At 40.3% G+C, this 18457-nt stretch overlaps 1 protein-coding gene across 3 annotated transcripts; it reads left to right on the plus strand.

The window, feature by feature from the left end:
• The first annotated feature begins 6369 nt into the window (after window positions 1-6369).
• On the plus strand, window positions 6370-18230 carry LOC143293749 (leucine-rich melanocyte differentiation-associated protein-like). Of its 3 annotated transcripts, XR_013056802.1 has the most exons (8): window positions 6370-6481; window positions 7456-7556; window positions 8532-8658; window positions 10324-10463; window positions 11193-11325; window positions 12229-12307; window positions 13152-13317; window positions 17821-18230. XR_013056802.1 is itself a non-coding variant. In XM_076604976.1 (7 exons), the coding sequence occupies exons 1-7, from the start codon at window positions 6392-6394 to the stop codon at window positions 17898-17900; spliced, it is 750 nt and encodes a 249-aa protein (XP_076461091.1). In that variant the 5' UTR covers window positions 6370-6391; the 3' UTR covers window positions 17901-18230. The 3 variants fall into 3 exon arrangements, 2 of the variants coding, with proteins under 2 accessions (XP_076461091.1, XP_076461079.1); XM_076604976.1 differs by lacking the exon at window positions 13152-13317; XM_076604964.1 differs by lacking the exon at window positions 17821-18230 and having other exon boundaries at window positions 13152-14075.
• The last annotated feature ends 227 nt before the right edge of the window (window positions 18231-18457 follow it).

The raw sequence follows: 18457 nt of genomic DNA on the forward strand, positions 1-18457 counted from the left end.
GCCTATCGGTGTGTGGTCATCTGAGTCACGTGCAGTAACTGACCACATCACGTGAAACGGCATGAACAGCGAAGGGAAATAATTTCAAAGCCAACAGTTATCTGCTGTCATCACTGACCTATCCCCTGAACTGTCCAGAGTTCATCTCAAGGTCACTTGTGATTAACCATGATTATCCGGGTACTTTGGTACAAATAATGGCGTCAGTTGTCGTCAGTCAAAGGTGCGATCAGGTTTTAATTAATTGTTCCCACGAATTCAATCTGTTAGATTTTACCGACCTTCCTTTCTTTTTTTCTTTTTTTTCTTTTTTTTTTTCTTTTTTTTTTTCTTTTTTTTTTTTTTCTTCTTCTTCTTCTTTTTTTTTAACAGCAAATGAATGTGGTGTGCCGTTAAGAGTGCGTTTGTGCATGCGCGAGAGTGTAAGTGTACACAAGTATCAGGAGAGTTCTGTGCACGTGTGTGTGTGAGGGGGGGAGGTGGGGGTGCGGGGGGAGGTGGGGTAGAGGATGAGGTATGTGAGTGTATGCATGCCTACACTGTGGGAGCAACAGGATATTAGAACGTATATATATATATATATATATATATATATATATATATATATATCTTTGTATATATGTGTGGGGGTTTGGGGGTGGGAGATATGGGCGTATGTGTGTGTGCTTGTAAAAGTAAGTGTTCATCTGTGTGTGTTTGTGTGTGTGTGTGTGTGTGTGTGTGTGTGTGTGTGTGCCGTGGAAGCTGCGATACGTAGACTAGACATGAGTGTGTGGAGGAGGGGGGTAGAGGAGGTGCAGGGTAATGTGTGGTGTGTGTGTGTGTGTGGGTGTGTGTTGGAGCTCATGTACGTTTATATGTATTTGACTGTGCTTTCATATCTGTGAAACTGCTTTTTTGGTGCATATCTGTTATGCATGTGTGGGTGTATGTGTGAATGTGTGTCTTCATGTTTTACATTTATTTGCTTATTTATCATCATTGTTGTCTTATTTATTTATTTATTTATTATTATTATTATTATTATTATTATTATTATTATTTTATTATTACTACCTTTTTTTATATTATAATTATTATTTATTTATTTATGTAAGCTTATCTATTATTTATTCACCTTTTTTTCTTTCTTTTTTCTCAAGGCCTGACTAAGCGCGTTGGGTTACGCTGCTGGTCAGGTATCTGCTTGGCAGATCTGGTGTAGCGTATATGGATTTGTCCGAACGCAGTGACGCCTCCTTGAGCTACTGAAACTGAAACTGGTGTGTCGAATCAGTCCGCACGCTTTGACTCCTTGAAACAGAAACAATCTGAAACTGACTACCACAACAAACATGGCCTTTTTTTTTTTTTTTTTTTTTTTTTTTTTTTTTTTTTTTGCTCAATGGCATTGGTGTGTGTGTGTGTGTGTTTTGCTGTTGTTGTTTTTATGCTAGATATGTCCGTTTCATCGCACATTAAGCTCTTCCATTTAAGTCTTGAATTTCAGTCAGGAGAGATAAGTTTAAAGAAAAAGACACAAAAAATATGGAAGAAAAAGAAAGAATGCGGGAAAAAAAACAGAAAGAAAAACTGTGTAGTGAGTGCAGTATAGGCCGCTTGGAAACAAAGAAAAAAAAAGAGAAAAAGAAAGTGTGGGCTAGGAAGAGTTTGGAGGGAGGGGGGTGTTTTGAATATGTCTGTGTTTCCATGCCCATGCCAGACTGGACCATCAACTGACGTGTGGAATCTGCCGTTAAGAAATAAAGAGTCAGAGGTCACGTCCACAGAGGCAATAAAGTCATGTCATGCATCTACTTCCTTTCGTCTCCGTCTTCTTCTTCTTCTTCTTCTTCTTCTTCTTCAGCACAAAAATATACATTTTCCCTACGAGTTTTAATGAATTAAATACTTGCATGGTTTGTACGAGTATTTTCATCAATTCCAAATAATACGATGTGTTTTGTTTGTTTGGTTTTGGGGGGGGGGTTTGTTTGTTTGTTTTTGTTTTGTTTTTTGTTGTTGTTGTTGTTGTTGTTTTATGTTTAAACACCCTACACATTTTGCTTTCAATAATTCTTCCAATTTTTTTTCCAGAAACGTTGAGAAAGGCTGTACCCCCCAAATATATGCTCAACACTATCTTTCTCTTCCATGCAGAAATCACAGCGATTATTGTCTTTGATTCCCATTTCTTTTAGAACAAATTATAATTGTTTAGCGCCAGTATATGAATAAGTCCACATGTTTTGACTGCAGTTTCAGTTTCTCAAGGAGGCGTCACTGCGTTCGGTCAAATCCATAAATGCTACACCACATCTGCTAGGCAGATGCCTGACCATCAGCGTAACGCAACGCGCTCGGTCAGGCCATCAGTGCGTACATATAGTTGTGTACCTGTCAATACGGATTTCTTCCACAGAATTTTGCCAGAGGACAACACTCTCGTTGTCATGGGTTCTTTTTTCACTGCGGCCCCCTTGAAATAATACTGAAATTTCTACATGGTAATGTTAAGGCAATGCGTTGTCCTGTGTCACATATTCGTTATCGCTTCCCCTGACAGTTTAGAGACGGTTTCTTGTCAGCATTATGAACAAAATCCACACCCTTTCGTATTATAGCCAAGTAGTTTTTTGTTTCCCACAAGTCACCATAATGTTTGTCCCACAACCGTTGTGTTTTCCACCTCAGCTTTCTTTCCAGTTTCGATCCCATTTCCGTCTCTTATTGTTAAGTTATATAAGAGGTACAGTGGATGTAAGTGCAGATATGTCAATCACAAGGAAATCGTGACAGTCACATGATTCTGTGTCTAATAACATTACACATACTCATTATTCCAAAATGTAAGTTTGCTTCAGTCTAAGTTTCTGAAGGAGGTATGAATGCGTTCGAACACACACACACACACACACACACACACACACACACACACATATATATATATATATATATATATGTATGTGTGTGTGTGTGTGTGTGTGTGTGTGTGTGTGTGTGTGTGTGTTCTTTCCACTGCATTATGAAATCGTTGACGAAGACGAAGGAAAGAGGTCATGAGGCAGTTCATTGTATGAATACACTTAAACACTTAAACATTACGAGGACACACGTACCTATCCTAAGTTGAAGGTAACGACACGACACTCGCCTAAGTTCTTCTCAAATGACGTGAATCTCAAAGATAATGACTGAGAGGAAAATACGATACGACAGGGTTTATCTACAATGTTATTGCTCTCTCTCTCTCTCTCTCTCTTTCTCTCTCTCTCTCTCTCTCTCTCTCTCTCTCTCTCTCTCTCTCTCTCTCTCTCTCTCGCCTAATTCGGCACATGACTGGCTTAATAATAACAATGACATCAGTCTCTTGGTAATCACTGGATTAAAAATATCAATGATGACAACCTCTCTCTCTCTCTCTCTCTCTCTCTCTCTCTCTCTCTCTCTCTCTCTCTCTCTCTCTCTCTCTCTCTCCCTCTCTCCCTCTCTCTTTATTTCGCCTTTCATATATTTCTCAGTATTAATACTGATATAGGGCAGCTGGTTTTAACAGGTTCTCAATCTCTCTGACCACAGTTTCCTGATCAAAACAAACAAAAAACAAAAACAACTGCTGTGTCATATTCCAGGTGCCGGATATCCTTCAGATGATTTCATCATCTTTTTTTTTTTTTTTTTTTTTTTTTTAGATCAACAGCAATATGATTTTTCCAGTACACTCAGGTCAGTTATCTCTCCTGTGATGTCATCACACAGGGCTAGGTACTGGGTCCACTCATAGTTTCTATTTATGTCGATGTCTTGAGGCTACTATGATGTGCTTAATAACAATCCTGCCGCATTTTCCCAGCGGCGATAACATGACTGAGCCTCGACAAAGTGAACGCAGTATCTGTATCTCGAGACACTTGACAGCGATTTTATTAATGTCCGGAATTTGCGGTGTAATCTAAACCACACGTCTTTAAATCCTCAAGTTAGTTACTCACATTCACTCACTTTATGGTGTCAAGTTATGGCCGACTGGGATAACCATCCCATGGAAGTGCATATAGGTGTAGGCCGAGGAGGGGGAACTTGGGATTCAGACTTACCTGTACGCTTCACTGCACTCATAGCCGATACCACCAGACTGAACAACAACACGTTCAGACGGGGACAGCAAAAACGACATTGGTTTTTTGTTTGTTTGTTTTTTGTTAGTTTGTTTTTTGTTTTTTTAATTATTATTGTTTTTTAAGCTGCATGTGATTCAGTTTTGAAGAGCTACCTTCAGTTGGCGCTCAACCGACTGAACTAACCAGGCAACCCTGACATCCTCAGTCATAACTATCAGCTTATATATGTTTCCTTATGAGACACAAACAAGGGAAACAGGACATACAATAGGATAGATCGAGCGAAATGATAAGCTAGAAAGGAAAAAAGAACATGCTTAGCCTGTACATGATTGAGGCACAAGCAGCACCACGGCCTCCTCCCTCTTCCCTTATCACTCCCCCGACCCCCACCACGTGACCACCCCGCTGCTCCTTGTGACAGAGAGGGAGGGGGGAGGGGGGGCAGTGCGGACGAGAGAGACAGAGAGAAACGAGGAGAGAGAAAGTTTCGTAAAAAAGAAAAAAAAGAAAAAAGAAAGAGAGAAAATTGTCTTGTGTTAAATGTGACATAGACGTTTGACTGTGATAATTTAGCTCGTGCATAACCTTAATCATTCAAAAGTTATGCTGGCGACCCGCCGCACGAGTTACATAAGTGCATGATTACACATCTCATACATACCTAAATGAGTGTCACTATGGGCTCGGCACAAGAGCAGGGTATGTAGCTCCTATCGCAAACTGATGGCAACTCAGTCCAGTCTTAACAGGAATGACCCTGCAAAGTACCCAGTTACGGAACTGCTTTAGTTCCATAAACTACTTTTTTGAATGCCGCTGTGGCTGTGTTCAGTTGGCACACACACACACACACACACACACACACACACACACACACACACACCGGCTGACAAACGCCGCCGCCGGTGGGTGGGTGTCAGTGTGTGTGTCAGTGCCAGTGTGCACGGTGTGCGTGCATGCGTGCGTCAGTGCCAGTGCGTCAGTGGGTGCGTGCGTGTGTGCCGGCGGTGTATGTCAGTGTGCCGTCAGTGTGGCGGTGTGCTAGTGTGTGTGCTAGTGCGTGTGTGTGTGTTTGTGTGTGTGTGTGTGCCCGTGTGTGTGTGTGTGTGTGTGTGTGTGTGTGTGTGTGCCAGTACGTGCGTGCGTATGCCGCCGTACGTGTGTGTCAAAGTGTGCCGGCCGGCAGTAGTGCGTGCTTGCGAGCGTGCCGAGTGCGTGGCAGTGCGCGCGCGCGCGTGTGTGTGTGTGTGTGTCGTGACTCGGAGTGCTCTGAGTCATGGTTTACATGTGTCAGGTGTGATAATAAACACCTGTTAAAACTTATCAGCACAATTCATCTCAGTCTGCACGAAGGGGGGCCGGAGAGGGGAGGGAGGCGGGGGGCGGCCGGGGGTGGGGGGGACGATTCAGTGAAACATTATAATTCGCTTTATGACCGAGGCACTTGAATTCAGTTGAATTCGTCAAAGTCGAGGCGATCGAGAATGATGAGTTTACTTGAAACCAGTCTTTAAAATGGAATGGATCAACCACGGCATTCACCCTTCCCTTCACTCACGTACTTGGACTCCCGCAGGTCAGTGAATCTGAAATACACCAATGTGAACAACTTCTGGGGTGGAGTAAACCCCGATCTCACATGTCCGCCAGTTTACCCTCCTCCTTACCTTGATGTAAAACACTGAAAACATAAAGAAAGAAAAAAGACGAAAGGAACAGTGTCCCCCCCACCCACACCCACCCCCACCCCCCACCACCACCACCACCTCCGGCCACCCCGTCCCCCTCCATCCACTCTGTCCACACACAAACACACACACACACACACACACATACACACACACTGACACACACACACACACACACGCACGCACGCACGCACGCACGCACGCACACACACACACACACACACACACACACACACACACACACACACACAGAGCCCTGCGGGCTAGTATTCTGACCAAAAGGTAAAATACTTTTTTCACCGGGAAGATTGGGATCGAGTCGAGGTGAAAGTTTTTGGCAGAGCGGTAGAGGTTGGAGTAGATGATGGGTACAAATAGCATTCCTATTTTCTTGCAATTCTGTGCAGTTTATAAAGATTGGGTGTACTTTGTCTTGCATCTGCATTTTTATTTGTTGCATTGTCGTCTACGACACGACCAGCAAAAATCAGTTTCTTTTTCTGCGTAACTGCAACGCTGACAAGCTGGAAAGGTCATGACCTATCAGACATAAACATGAATGGCTGGTCACATGATCTGACGGGCACGTGACTTTCGACAATGGCGACTCACGAGGACAGCTTTGAATCTGATCCGTCGCCAGTGGAGACACAAAGCGATTGTAATGTTCCTGTGTTTACAGATGGACAGGTAAAGAATGCATCGTGATATAATGAAGTTGATCTGTTCCAGTCTGTTGTTTGTTTTGTTGTTTTTCATTCCGTCGGCGTATCTGTCCTTTTGTCTGAGGTGAACATTTTTTTTTTTTTTTTTTACTTGGGACTGCACTGGGTCTACGATCGACTGGTTCTTCCTCCGTGTTTGTGTGTGTACTTCCTCCGTGTTTGTGTGTGTGTGTGTGTGTGTGGTGTGGTGTGGTGTGTGTGTATGTGTCTGTGTCTGTGTCTGTCTCATTCTGTCCATGTCTGCCTGTCTATGTCTGTCTGAATCTGAATCAGTTACACTGCCATCATTACACAGGCGTATCTCAGTGTCAGTCACTGAGACAGTCATTCGGTCTCGCAATCTCGCTCTCTCATTACAAACACACATGTTCACACACACACACACACACACACACACACACACACACACACACACACACACACACCACATGTATGCACACACACACACACACACACACACACACACACACACACACACACACACACACACAGAGTTCTTGTTACGAGTTGATTTCATAAAAATACTTGCATAGATTAGGAAAAGTGCTCTCACAAGTTGCATACCAAGTAATGCCTAAATTGATTTCTGCTGACTATAAATATATATATACAGATGCAGAAACTTCCTCCACCACCTATGCCCCTATACTGGCTATCTTCACATCCAACCATATTACCCTTCACATTTATCCTTCCATCAGCCCTCACATTCATGAAATTCATTATTCATGCTATCTTTTTCTCCCCCAAAATGTCAGTCTGTTCTCATGCAGTATCATTGTTGTTCATGAAGAAGATATTTTTTTGTAAATTTGATTTCCACTGCAAGATTTCACTCTTTTGACGTTTCAGTTGGTGGTGGTGGTTTTATTATTCATATTATTACTATTTTGTTGTTGTTTTGATCAGATTTGATTGGAACATTTGTTTGGTTGGCAGCTGTCTTTCCTGGGCCACGATGTGGAGGAAATTCCCTCAGAACTTGTGTCAGAGTTTGCTGACAGGACAGTCCGTCTGGATCTCAGTTTCAACAGAATTCGGTACAGTCCTCATATGGTTGACTTTCTTTTTGTTCTTCTCTCTCATAGATTTTTTTTTTCTCTCTCTCTCTCTCTGAGTCTCTCATTCTCTTTTCTTCTAAGACTTAGAGTTACTCATTTGTTCTTGCATGTTGGCCATCAGAACAGTGAAATTGTGTCTTCTTGTTGTTTTTAGGGGAGTGGTTTTGGCATGCTTTTTTTTCAGAAATTCTTAGGTTTCTTTGGTTTTTTCTTGCTTTGACTAAGATGATACTTTTTATTTGTGTTTGTGACACACTAGACATATAGTGATATACAGTCTGGCTTATGCAAGCATACAAGCAAGATTACTTTTTGTACACATTGACACACTGCCCTACACACACACACGCACGCACGCACACACCACACTCACACACACACCTATAAATGCATGTGCATGCATGCACAAGTATACATTCACACACAGAGACACACATGTGTTGACTACCGGCCCTAAATGTTACTTGTGTAATTGTAAGAAGTGATATGACCTTCAACACAGACAACATTAAATCAGAATAGAACGTGTAAGAACTGACTGATGTATTCACTCTGGAATCTGAAGATTTGTCATGACATCCTGGTGTGGGTTTTTTTTGTTTTGTTTTTTTTGTTTTTGTTTTAATTACACATACTTAACCGTGACCCACTAGTGCAGACTCCGGCAGGGGTCTGACATTCCTGTCCTGTGGTGTTGTTTTTTTGTTTTTGTTTTTGTTTTTTGGGGGAGGGAGATGAGGTAAGGGGGGAGTCACTGTGTAAGAGTGGAAGGTGAGCCATGTGTGCATGTTAGTTTTTAAACTAATTTAAATGCATATATCAACTCACTGGTTTTATGCAAAGTTCTGCTCCCCACCCCCCCCCCCCCGCCCCCCTCCCCAGCGTTTTTTAAGCTGAAACACTAAGTCAGAGTAAGCACATATTTTTTTTTTAAAGTTATGTCAAACTCTGCAGGAGACTAGAGGGTCTGGAGCAGTTTACTTCCTTGAAGGAACTGATTTTGGACAACAATGAATTGGGGGACAACACGGTCTTCCCTTGCTTGAAGTCACTCACAACACTCTTCCTCAATAAAAACCAGGTAGAGAAAGTGTGTATGTATGTGTTTGTGTGCGCATGTGTGTGTATGTGCATGCCTGTGTATGTGTGTGTGTGTGTGTGTGTGTGAAAAATAAATGTTATGTGTCAGTGACCACACTGTTGTGTAGACATGAGTATCATGCTTCAGTGTGTGTGTTTATGTTATGTTTGCCCTGTTCATATGCCCAAATGTGTGTATACATCACTACAGATATATATATATATATATATGTGTGTATGTGTGTGTGTGTGTGTGTGTGTGTCATGCATTCTTGTTTGTGTGTGTTCTGCCCCACTGTGTCAATTTGACACGTGTGCAAGTCATTATTAGTGTGTGCATGTATGTGTGCATGTTTATTCTTTCTTTTTTTCACTTTCAGTGTCTTTTTATTCAAATATGTTTTTAGACAGAGAACGTGATCCGAGTGTCTGTGTGTATCCTTTGTGCATGCCAGCCTTCCCTTTGGAAAAATACAATGAGCATTAGTGTCAGATTTTCAAATGCACAACCTTCACCGCTACCCATTCACCAAGCACTTGTGGTTAAAAGTTTGACCATTCACCAAGACTGGGTATTGACACTTCTTTGTCTTTCTTGTGGATAACATCTTGGCCTTGTTTGTTATTCACTGTATTCTCTCTCTTTTTCTATTCCTCTCTCTCTCTCTCTGTCTCTCTCTCTGCCTGACACGTACTTGATAGATATGTGTGTGTGATGCAGTGCTCGAAAACCTGGCTAAAGTCACAGCCAGCTATTCTTAGCTATGCACAATAACACATTGTTAGGGTCAAAATAATGAAAATCAAGATTTTAATTACACATACTTAACCGTGACCCACTAGTGCAGACTCCGGCAGGGGTCTGATGTTCCTGTCCTGTGCAAACTACTATCCGCCTATGCGGAGAAAACGAAAGTAGCTACGGCCAATAACCAGATTTTTACAAATTTGGCATTTTTCAGGTCTCATCTTTGCTGTCGATAAATATTTTAGCATCAAACTGCCTGAAACTGTAGTATTTTCAATGTTTACAGGTGCATGCGCTATTGGTATTGCTGTAGACATTCATCTCTTAAGTTGTAATGTTCATTATAGGAAATTTTTTTTGTTAAAGGCAAATGCTGCCTTTGTCTCTCATTTTAACATTCACTGTTGCCGTTGACTCTGGTCTCATATGGCATGACATCATTCTCCACTGGCCATTCTTGACCTTGTTTGAGTACAGAGAGAAGATATGAAATTTCCTGTGCTTTTTTTTTTTCTTCTTTTTTTTAATAGAAATTTATAGTTTACTTTTTATTCTGAGTTTTTTGACACCAAATACATGTTCCAGATAATTCTTGTCCTAAAGTTACAAGCAGGCAGATGTTTTTTTCATGATCTGATTTCTCCATTCGTTCTTTTTGGGCACACCAACTTTGAAAAAATTGTATGTTAATCTATGATTTTTAAACTTCTGACAGTCCATGAATGTCAAAAATGATAAATACTGACTTTAGTCAGATTTTTTTTTTTTTTCTAAAGGAATTTTAAAGATAAACTTTTGCAACATTAGTTCATAAATTGAAAATAATCAACAAAACTAGACTGAAAGTTTGTTTCTTTTTGTTTTCTTTTTTTATAATGTTTTAGTTTTACCCAGTGGTAATGTTTTCCTGGTTGTCAGTTTTTGGAACTGGAGCCACTGCTGATGCAGCTGAAGAACTGCTTCCCACAACTGCACTATCTCAGTCTGCTGGGCAACGCTGCCTGCCCAAATCAGTTGTCCTCCACAGAGAAAGATGAAGAAGATTACCAGAGATACAGGTGAGGTGGTTTCACTTTCAGTTTCTCAAGGAGGCGTCAGTGTGTTCAGACAAAGTCTTGTATGCTACACCACATCTGCTAAGCAGATGCCTGACAGCAGCATAACTCAGTATGCTAGTCAGGCCTTGAGTGCGTGCATGTACCTATCAGAGAGGATTTCTTATACAAGATGTTTCCAGATGACAACACTTTTCTTGCAGTGGGTTCTTTTTCAGTGTGTCAAGTGCATGCTGCAGTCTGCCATGTGACTGTATTTGTGCCTGTGTTTCTATTCCAGGTGTTGGTGGGGTTTTGTTTTGTTTTTGTTTTGTTTTTTTTGTTTTTTTCAGGATCCTCATGATGAAAACAACACGATGTTGTTTTTATTCAGCCCCGATATGTCTGTGTGTGGATGGCTGGGCTTCAAGCTTCAAAAGATAGAGATGATTAATCAACATCAAGAGATGAATGATCAACATGAATGTTATCATTATAGTTATTGTGTTGAATATTTTAATGAATTTTCATGTTCTAAAAGTTATTGTGCTTGTTGTGTTTATAGTTATACGTACTGAAGCCAAAAGACAAATTTCTGTGCATTTACAAAGTGTAAAGTTGTACCTTATCTTGTCTTGTCTTGTCTTGTCTTGTCTTGTTTTGCTGGTCTCATCTATCTCACCTCACCTCATGTTACCTTACCATACCATACCCCCTTACCTTACCGTACCTGATCTCATTGCATGGTTCCAGATACTACGTGTTATTCCACCTGCCCAAGCTGAAGTTCCTGGACTCCAGCATGGTGCAGTTGTCAGAGCTGACCGAGGCCAGACAGCGGGGGCAGTTCATGCAGGTGGTCAGACCCACAGTGGACAGGGAGGAGGTGAGAGTGCTGGAATGCATGTGTACAGCTGGATTAACAACTCATCCTGAAAACAGAGCATGGATGCCTACATGGTGGGGTAAAGATGGTCATACACATAAAATCTCACTCAAACATACGATTGAACGTGGGAGTCACAGCCGGCAACACAAATGCAGAAGAAGAAGCTGGATAACAACTCAGAAATGGTTAAAGTCATACCAGGGAAAATTCTTTCGTGAGAACAGTGTGTGGTGTGTGTGTGTGTATGTGTATGCTGAAAACAAAGTATACACACTTTGATTTTTTTCTTTTTAAACTGAAGGTGATCAATCTTGCAGTTCATTTGAACAGTTTTGTGGATGGTTTCTTCAAAAGTGCAAGCATCATCCAGGCAGATGCAAACAACAAAGTACAAATGACACACTGTCACCTTCTGCGGAACTGGGAAGTAATGTCACAGTCTTCACCTAAAATGCGTACATCAGAAAAGAATTATTGGTGGGTTTTTTTGGTGTTTTTTTGTCAGATTCTGTGAGTTCAGATTTCTTTGGCTTTTTGCAGGATAGTAACAGTTATTCTGATTTCGTGAGTGAGAAAGTCTATTTGACTGTTTCTTTTCATTTACTTGAAAATGTTACCATATTTAAACTGATTAAAGTTCATTAGTTTCACTCAGGCCATTGTTTGCTTGTTCCAAAAGTTTGCTTTGAGTTTTGTCAGGTGGATCATAATTTGATTGCATCTAATACACAAGCACATCTCACTCTGGGATATTTCATAAATGTTGGGGGGGTGGGGGGGGGGGGGGGGGGGGGTTAATTCCAAAGGTGCATCTTCTGTATTGTACAGAAACACATTATGTTATCACACTAAGTTTCTAGTTTTGTGTATCAGCTGAGGGCTGTACTGGTGTTGTTGCAGGATGACAGCGACGAACTGACCCCTCAGTTTACTCCACTGCCCACAGAAAACCAGAACTCTGAGGACTCCAAACACTTAGGTCAGTTCTGGCATGTGCTATGTTTTCGGTCCTGGGGCATATGTGGGACTCTTTAGCTAGTAAGAGGTAATGTCCCTAAGTCAACAAAGAAAATATGAACAACCATACAGAGAAAAAAAAGTGTGTGTATGAGTGTGTGTGTGTATTTTATCAATTTAAAAACATTGGATTGGAGCAGCCAAGAAAATGTTTGATAATCAAAAGAACATGGTATGCATGATAGAAAATGGTACAGTTCTGAGAAAATTTGTCTTGAGCACAAACCGGACCATTGCAATTGTAAGATGTGAATTGGTTTTCTTTCTCTTTGGTCCTTTACCCTTGATCACTGCACAAAACGTACTTTTCTATGTATTTGCACATCCACATTGAGATGCTGTGTATGTGTGTGTGAAGTGGCACCCAAATTGTATCCACCATTCTCACTTACACTCTTACAGTAGCACATACACACACATACACAATCACACATATACATATGCTTGTATATGGACAAACACAGATGCACACACACACACATGTGAGCAGTCACATGCATGAGCATACACATTTCAGCATGCATATTTGAGCACATGTGCCTTCACACATATTCAAACACATACCCATCCACACACACACAGATACACACACACACACACACATACACACAAAACACATGCGCACACACACACACACACATGCATACATACACACAGAGAGAGATACACACACAATTTACTTATTATTCTCCATCTTCCATATCTTCACAGTGTTCCCTTCAGCGTGTTTCCTCTGTATGATTCCCACAGTTTGTGGTGTGTTGTTGTACTCCCTCTACCCTGATCCTCCTTTCCCTCCTTTGCAGGCTTCTATTGCAAGAGCAAATACACATACCACGGGCGCCACTCTGAGGGCAACCGCTTCATACGCAATAGAGATTTATAACACCGGTCATCAGTTCTCCTGATATATGTCATCTTCCACTGTACAGCTGAAACCATTTTTATTCTTCAAATCTGATACATTACGAAGTATTTGTCCTATGTTCAGAAATATGATTGTTATAATATTTGTATTGCATGTGGATTGTGTGCATGCATGTTTTTGTGCTTGTGCGCTGAAGTGAGCATATGCTGAAGCGAACTTTGCATGAAAATTGCAAATTTGGTACTTACATGCTTACTCATCTGCGGATGAATGAATACATGTGTGACTCATGCATACCCCATGATGCACACACACACACACACACACACACACACACACACACACACACACCTGCAGGCATGCACACATGCACACACACACACATTCACACGTACTTATGAAAGTTGTTAATGTGTGCATGAATGAGAGGTTTCTTTGTTGAGAAGGAAATTATACAAGTTTTGAAAACTCCATAATAAGGAAAGGCATATTCCACAATTGCATTTATTTATTTTGCTTATTGAACAAATTCTTTTATTTAACTCTTGGAAATAAATGTCAGTGCGATGGGTAACAGTTCTGGGAGAGGATAATGATTTAAAAATCCAAATCCAGACTTTTTTCAGTATTCCTTTCTATCCGTACTGCATGTACCCAAGACTATTCAGTATCAAACCTTGTTATACTTTGGCTGATGCCAGAGCCTTAGTCAGATTATCCTTATGGAAGGTTTCACACAAGTATGGGGCTGCCAAGCATTGAATGAAACATGTTATTAGTTGTGTATGACTTGCCCTTAATCATGTTTTGGAACACTCATCCCTTGTCCATCCTAACCATACTGTTATATACTGATTTGTGATCTTATATCTTTATATTCAGTACAAATGTTTGTTGGTTTGGTTGGGTTTTTTTTGGGGGGTTGAGAGGTGGCAGGGGGGTTGGGGGGGGGCAACAGGTGGTTACCTGAGGTCTTATATGTTTTCTGGTGAAGTTACACACAAACGCTGAGGACAATTTGGGATTTTTGTTTGTTTCTTTTTTGTCTTTGATATTGTTTATTAACATACAAGTCATCCTTCCATCCTGAGCTTATACATGATTTCAGGAAATTATGATATGAAACATGAAATTCGAAAATCATTGTCCAAAACCAAGTTTGTTTGTTTTTTACAGATTTCATATATTTCAACAAAATGGATGATACTATGTAAAGGTTTATAAAAGGAAAGAAAAAAAAATATATATATATATATAAATTCACTTTGTGAAAGTTCTTAACATTAAAAAAAAATTTCATTTTAAAGAAAGGCATTGTAACTGTTGGTCATTTCTTCTTCTTCTTCTGCACTTGTGGACTGCAACTCCAGAACTTAAACTCTTTTATATTTCTGCTTCTGTTTTTTCAGGGTGGTTTAATTGGTTCCGTTTTTCACCTTTTTGTGTGTGTGTTTTTGGTGCTGCCTGATCATAAGTACTAGTTCAGTGACATGACTTCCACCTCACTCACCCTGAGTCCCCTCCCCCCAGCACTAATCACTTTTTGTGTGTGTGTGGAGTGTTGCAGAAAACATCCGTTGAGCTTTGCGCTGACACTCACACAGTTACTGATTTACAGATAACCAACATTTGTCATAATTCCGAGAACGAAAAATTCTGCGACACATGCACAAGCAAATATTAAACAGACACACACTATCTTCTGTGATGCATGAAACAACTCGGGACTTTGCAGTTCTCTTCTTGGTGGGCGTGGTGAAATGATGCTGAACTTTTGGCAAACAGTGTGCGGTGTGTGCAGCCAATTTCATGAGCACCACTCATAAACCAGAGGGTTTTTTTTGTTTTTTTTTTTTTTTTTTTTTTCCCGGACTTTCTTGGGTCGACCACCGTTTTATTATATATATATATATAAAAATTCATTATGACATTCAGAATAGATGAGAAAAAGTGTGAACATTAACAATAACAGATATAAATGATTATGTTGATATATATACATATGTATACACACACACACACACACACACACACATATATATATATACACACAAATATATACATATACACACATACACATATATATATATATACATGCATATATAGTTCATTACACAATCAAACACATGAATCATTTTATGGTTTTTAGTGACAATATATAAAGTCACAGACACAAACACATACACAGAAACATAAGCACACGCGCACGCACATACACACACACACACACACGTTTTGCTATGTCATTCATCTTTATGCTGAGCGCAGAGCTGCAGTCATTTCTAACCCAACCATGTTACCATTGTCTTCTACGTTCGCTGACACCGCCCCCCCCCCCCCTTTTTTTTCCCCCATCGCTGTATCTTCATACTATTACACATCACATTACTGTTACAAAGACCTCTCTGATCGCTGTATCTTCATACGTTTACACATCACATCACTATTACACACACTATCTTCTGTGATGCATGAAACAACTCGGGACTTTGCAGTTCTCTTCTTGGTGGGCGTGGTGAAATGATGCTGAACTTTTGGCAAACAGTGTGCGGTGTGTGCAGCCAGTTTCATGAGCACCACTCATAAACCAGAGGTGTTTTCCTGTTCATGCATTTCCATTCTTTACAATGGAAAGCCACAGCCACCAGTCTTTAAACTGCTGAATAACCTGAACTGGCAATATTATTTTGCTGATACATTGATTTTCCAAATGCATTTTTCAAGCTGTTCATGGTGAATGTAAGCCCATGATTTCTTGCAATCCCAAGATTTCTCTCACTTTGAGAGTAATTGTGGGGGGAGTCCCCACGATTTCTCTCACTTCAAGAGAAAACGTGGCATTGCAAGAAATCGTGGTCGTTCCGAACTCTCCCACGTTTTCTCTCAATTGTGAGCTGCGAGAAATCACGGGAGGGGAATGACCATGATTTATCCCAATCCCATGATATCTCTCAAAGTGAGAGAAATTGTGGATTGCGAGAAATGATGGGCTGACAGTGCACGCGCACCAGAAACAGCCGTTAGTGTGTTCAGTGAGAGGGAAGTGGTAGACCGTAGGCATCTTGCATTATTTAAATCCTCTCTTGATTTACTGAACTTTTTTTTTTTTTTCATAAAAAACAAGTATAGTTTTATGAAGTGGTCCTTAACTTTTTGTGAAATCTATATAATCTGTGCATTTGCTTTGGAAGATTGTGAAAGTGTCAGAACTGGTATTTGTGGCATATCCATTACCCATTAGTCATATCAGAATGAGAACCGGTGTACATTGCAATCACGTACGTAGCCATGAGAGCTCTAAATTTGCAATGTGTTTGCAACTAGAAGCATGTTTTAAGCATCTTGCTTGGATTTTTTTTTTTTTTTTTTTTTTAAATCAGAAAACAGCTGCAGTGTTCAGTGTTCGTGCGTTTGGCAAACTTTGATTTGTTGAAGAACTTTCATACGGGTATTTCGTGGTCATGTAACACCCAAAAAATAATAGGTGTTGGTGAAGCCTGACATTATTTCATTCTCTCCTTTCTTTCTTTTTTTTTTCTTTTCTTTTAATTATTATTTCAGATCCTGTTCCCATTCCATGCCCTAATTTCGGTCTTCCTCCCCATGTCCCTCTTGAAGTCTTCCTCTCCCATTCCTCTACCCCTTCTCCTAGTTGTTTGATTATTTTATTTGTATTTGTATTTCTTTTTATCACAACGGATTTCTCTGTGTGAAATTTGGGCTGTTCTCCCCAGGGAGAGCGCGTCGCACCACTACAGTGCCACCCATTTTTTTGTATTTTTTCCGGCATGCAGTTTTTTTTATTTGTTTTTTCCTATCCTATTTTAATGTGAAGGGCTTGACATTTAATTGGACCTGTTAGTAGTACAGTTCTGTCAGTTACATTGTGCATTTTCTCCCTCTTTACAAAATGGAGAGTTACATATTTCTCCCTTAAAGCTTACAACATTACAGTTCATCATGAGGCATTGCTCTTGCAAAAATGCAGATAGGCTTATAGCGCAGATGCTAGAATTTTTCCAGTCTTGATGATTCACAGGCACTCCCATTTCACATGACAGTTTGGGTGAATCTCTTTGTGATCACAATTATAGTGTTTGCCTGTGTGAAGCATCTGAAAATCCTATGTAGGAAACTTTAGTCACAGTAAAAAATAAAGGATAAGAAAAAGAAATAAATATACATAAGTGACTAGCAAAGTGAGTTCTTGTTCATCATTTTTATCTCTTTTCACTAAGAGTGGTATTTGATCCCCCTCAACTCCCCCCCCCCTCTCCTCCCCTCCCGCACCCCAACACCCCATGCCAAAAAAAAGGGGTGTGGTGGTGGTGGTTGGAATTTGATAAGAGATGGTGGTATAATGGATGTGGAAAAAGTGGCTTAGCTGAGTGTATATGCTCTGTGTTTGTGTGTCTGTGTGTGTATATGTGTGTGTGTGTGCATGTGTATTTGTGTATGTGTGTGCATTTGTGTGAGTGTGTGTGTATGTGTGTGCATATTTTGTGAGTATGCTTATGTGTGTGTTTGTGTGTGTGTCTGTGTGTTTGAGTGAATTATCCAGTTCATTATGCTGCTTTTTTTTTTTATGTGTTCGATGCACATTTCAGGGCAGTGGGGCAAAAGCAGATCAAGGTATCGCGGACGTAACTCGGAAGGCAACCGTTTCATCACAGACATGGCTTTGTGACTCCACAGATGTGTAAAAGGAACATGCTGGAGAGAAAGCGGCCTTTCTAAAATGTTTCTAAAAGATGCCTGTTCTTTACTTTTCCACAAAACAATGAGCATCCACACATTCCCCAGAAGTGGGGGAAAATGAACGAGAAAAAAAAAAGATGCTCAGATAAAAATGTATGTATGAATGTCTGTTTTTTGAAAGAACTTTTGATATGTTGACTGGAATGTGTGTGCTTATGATGAAAGAGAGAAACAAACAGGGTTTTTTTTAGTCTATAACATAACAGTATCATGGTCCATTCTTAGATTATGTCTTACCAGTTTTATCTTTATGTTCCTTAAGTCGGGTTTTTTGTTTGATTGTTTTTTTTTGCTTTTTGTTTTTGTTTTTTTTTTGTGATATGACACATCCTCCTGTATTGTCATATCTGTACAATTGTGCAGCTAAGCCTTCACCACTTGTAAACTACTTGGTCTGCAGTAATGAGATTTATACTTATTTTTACTTGGAATGATATAGGTTAAGATGCCTGCATGACCTTGCTAATCTTTACCAATACTTGTGTT

The sequence above is a fragment of the Babylonia areolata genome, chromosome 1 (assembly GCF_041734735.1).
Source record: "Babylonia areolata isolate BAREFJ2019XMU chromosome 1, ASM4173473v1, whole genome shotgun sequence".
Lineage (NCBI taxonomy): Eukaryota > Metazoa > Mollusca > Gastropoda > Neogastropoda > Buccinidae > Babylonia > Babylonia areolata.

Excerpts from the sequence above, each read along its gene's own strand:
- LOC143293749 (XM_076604976.1), top strand. The coding sequence starts at position 6,392 with ATGGCGACTCACGAGGACAGCTTTGAATCTGATCCGTCGCCAGTGGAG. Across the intron at positions 7,557-8,531 it reads CTCAGTTTCAACAGAATTCG|GAGACTAGAGGGTCTGGAGC; the intron begins GTACAGTCCTCA and ends CAAACTCTGCAG. Across the intron at positions 8,659-10,323 it reads TCTTCCTCAATAAAAACCAG|TTTTTGGAACTGGAGCCACT; the intron begins GTAGAGAAAGTG and ends CCTGGTTGTCAG.